The sequence below is a fragment of the Oryx dammah genome, unplaced genomic scaffold (assembly GCF_014754425.2).
Source record: "Oryx dammah isolate SB20612 unplaced genomic scaffold, SCBI_Odam_1.1 HiC_scaffold_561, whole genome shotgun sequence".
Taxonomy (NCBI): Eukaryota; Metazoa; Chordata; class Mammalia; order Artiodactyla; family Bovidae; genus Oryx; species Oryx dammah.
Window position 1 is genome coordinate 7,180 of NW_024070720.1, and position 3,229 is coordinate 10,408.

At 55.4% G+C, this 3,229-nt stretch overlaps 1 protein-coding gene across 1 annotated transcript; it reads right to left on the minus strand.

Moving 5' to 3' along the window:
- Window positions 1-395: 395 nt before the first annotated feature.
- Window positions 396-3,218, minus strand: LOC120859323 (melanoma antigen preferentially expressed in tumors-like). The gene is made up of 3 exons (XM_040235467.1): window positions 3,154-3,218; window positions 2,273-2,878; window positions 396-1,094 (listed from the first exon to the last, which is right to left on the minus strand). The coding sequence occupies exons 2-3, from the start codon at window positions 2,866-2,868 to the stop codon at window positions 605-607; spliced, it is 1,086 nt and encodes a 361-aa protein (XP_040091401.1). The 5' UTR covers window positions 2,869-2,878; window positions 3,154-3,218; the 3' UTR covers window positions 396-604.
- Between the last annotated feature and the right edge of the window lie 11 nt (window positions 3,219-3,229).

Consider the following 3,229-nt stretch of genomic DNA (forward strand, 5'->3'; position numbering starts at 1 on the left):
GAGGAGGTGGCTGCCCTGTAAATGAGAACCATAGGGAGTGGGTAAATAGTGCCCTGAACCCCTCTAGCCGATCCTTGCCTATCAGAGAGCATCTGGGTCCCACTCATGCTCAGGCCCTTTTACTTAACCACTAACAGGAGCGTCATGAGCTTAAAGGGGAGAATCATGGTCACAGATCACAGAGGACACCAAATGATTGACACTGATGTTCCCTTTATTTCTTTGTTTACAATCCAACACAGCGGTAATACTGCCATCAAACTCCCAAGCCCAAAACTCTCCTCCAAAATTCAGATTTACATTTCTAACTTTGTAGTAACACATCTCTCCCAAAATCCCACCAACTCCTCCCTCCCCGCCCAGTCTAAATCACCTTTCCTTTTCCTGCATGCAGGGAACAATTGTCTGAAACTGTGGTTTCTGGTTTTCTGGATGCACTGAGGTCTTCTGGATGCACTGAGGTCTGGATGGGCAGTGTTCCAGTGCCAGGGACAAAGCCTGTGACTCGTGAACTGGGCTAGGCGGGCATGTAGCAGGGGCACAGCATGGGCTCCGTGTCGTACAAGAACTCGTCACCGCAGTGTGGACAGGGGTTGGCGCTGAACTAGACCATGCTGGCCCGCCCAGAGGTGCACAGCAGCTGCTTGAGCTGGGCGTGCAGCTGAGCCAGGAGGCCCAGGTGCAGGGTACCATGCACATCCTCATAGCTCTCCAGGGGTGCGGGGTAGAGCTCGAGGCTCAGCTTGCTCAGCCCCTCGGTGTGGTGCAGCAGGCTCTCTAGCACGGACATGGAAATGGGGTTGCCGCTGAATCTGAAGGTGGTGAGCTGGGAGCAGCGGCTCAGGGAGGGCAGGAGGGCGCTGAACTGGGAGTCCATGATGCCACACTCGTCCAGCTCCAGGTCCTGCAGGGTGGCCGAGGTCCTCTCAATCAGGACCTGCAGGGGCTCCAAGCTGAGGCTGGTCAGGTTGACCCTGCTGAGGTCCAGGTCCTTCAGCAGGCTGACGGTCAGGCACTGTGACAGGTATGTCAGTTCTGACTCCAAAAGCAGGCAGTTGTTGATAGACAGGGTCTCCATAGGGGTCTTCAGGATCCTGGGGAGAGACAGGACAATCAGTCCCAGGGGCATAGGTGGCAATCAGAGGCATGTGCGGAGGAGAGGCCTGATTCATGAAAACACAGGGCATCTCACTGGCTTGGAGCTAGCCTCTCACCTTCTTGACTAGAAGGCAGAGGGTCTTCCAGGGGGAAGGTCTTGCTCAGATGGGTATGACCTCCCCCTGCACAAAATGATGAACTCTTTTCAATGTGGGAAAGAAACCAGAAACAAATGTCATTTGCCTATTTCAGCTTACTAGTAATTGGTTAGCAGGAATTAAGGTGTTTCTACAGGACACGGCTAGTTGAAGTCAACAGCAGATTGGATGCAGTGGACATGGGCTGGTGGATACCAGCAGTTACACATGATCCCTGGGTGAATATCCCCCAGATATTCAGGGGTCACAGACTGTTCATCACTACCTACAATTCTTTTTTCTTTCTTTCTTTCTTCTGGTTTCTCAGTGAACATATTTATTCCTAATGCTTGGAGTTTGCAGCTGCCAAAATGGGAATCAATGAAACTGATTTTACAGACAGACTAGGCTGCATCCTCTCAGCTTTTATCAAGGCAGAGCGATAACCTGTTACTGAGGATTTCCTATGTATTCAGAAGTCTGGGAGGAAAATAACAATTGTAATTTGAACTTAAAGCTAATGGAGCCACTTGAACAATGATGCTCATTGACTTTTTCTCTTCTCTGGACTGATAGGAGCCACAATGTTCCCCTCCTGATGCCTCTTTGTCATCTCCAGAATCACCCACTTCCCATAGCTCACCTCGACCCTAAAATAACTAAGGACAGAAGTGGCAGGTGGGAGGGAGAAACAGAGCTTCGGACTTCTAACCTGACACCTGATGGACCAATGGCTTTCTCTCTTAGTTATCTGTCATCATCTCAGCTAAGACATCACTCTCTCAGAAAGAACTCCCATGGGCATCACACCTGACCACCACTATGTGGACTCCCAGCAAGAAGTCTCCCTTGACAACATCTAACGTAGGCCACACCTCTGACCCTGACCAGGGAGGTGACCCGACAGGACGCCCAGGGACAGAGCGGTGGCGGCACTGTGAGGACTTCCCAGTGACCCGTGCACCCTGGCAATGTCCCCAGAGGGCACAAAATGAGAGAGGCCTGTTCTGGACTGTGGAGCTGGCACCACCCCTCACCTGAGCACCCGGTGCAGGTGGCCCTCCAAGAAGGTGATGGAGTCCAGGTAGAGCTCCTGCAGGTGGGGCAGGTTCAGGAACTGGGTGGTGAGCTGGCCAACCCAGTGCTCCTTCTTGTCGGGGGTGGTGTGCGGCAACACGTGGACATGAGACAGCAGCAGTTGACACAAGTTGCCCATCCGGCCCAGGTGCAGCAGGAACCTGCCCAGTGTGGCCACCTTCCAGGTGCAGTTCACCTCCAGGTCCTGGACGGTGTCCAGCTGCACCAGCCTCAGCATCCTCCTGATGCTCTGCACGGGGATGCTGAAGATCCTCAGCTTCTGGCAGCACAGGTGCAGCAGGCTCCTCCTCTGCTTGGCCTTCTTCAACAGGTAGCTGAGGGTCTCGTCCAGGGTGTCCTCCTTGAGGCACAGGTCGAGCAGCACCTCAACAGGGGCCCGTGCCGGCATCAGCCCCGCCTGCGCCTCCACCCTGCACGTCTTCTGCATGGGCTGGGCCGGCTCGGGCTCCAGCAGCGAGCAAACGCTGGGCTTGATGCCACACCACAGGGCCCAGAAGTCCTGGTGCGCATTCCAGTGCAAGTCCAGCACCTGCATCTTCCACCACCTGCGGGGCCACGGGGCACACACTGAGCTGTGCAGAGGTCGGCAGGCACCGGGACCCCGCGAGGGCTCTGCACTCCACATGCCACAGCTCCTCTGGCCTCCCGGCCAACCTTTGTCCCCACTTTAAGGGACACTGGGGGAGGGCCACATGCCTTTTGTCCCCTCTGCCCCTCAACTCGTCCTGTACACCCGAACGCCTCTTCCAGGTGATCCTCCTGCCCTGGCCGCATCTTGCTCACACCCCCAGGCCCCACCGTTCTGCCAGGTCGACCTTACCTGGGGCGGACCTCCTGAGCAAGCAGGATGCCCAGGCCGTCGAGTGCAGCCTGGAAGGTCTCCAGATGAGGTTGGT

What these genes read in the sequence shown, in the direction of transcription:
- LOC120859323 (XM_040235467.1), bottom strand. Translation starts at nt 2,868, where the DNA reads ATGCAGGTGCTGGACTTGCACTGGAATGCGCACCAGGACTTCTGGGCC. An exon ending in CACCTGCACCGGGTGCTCAG is followed by an intron (nt 1,095 to 2,272) that starts GTGAGGGGTGGT and finishes GTCTCTCCCCAG; the next exon opens with GATCCTGAAGACCCCTATGG.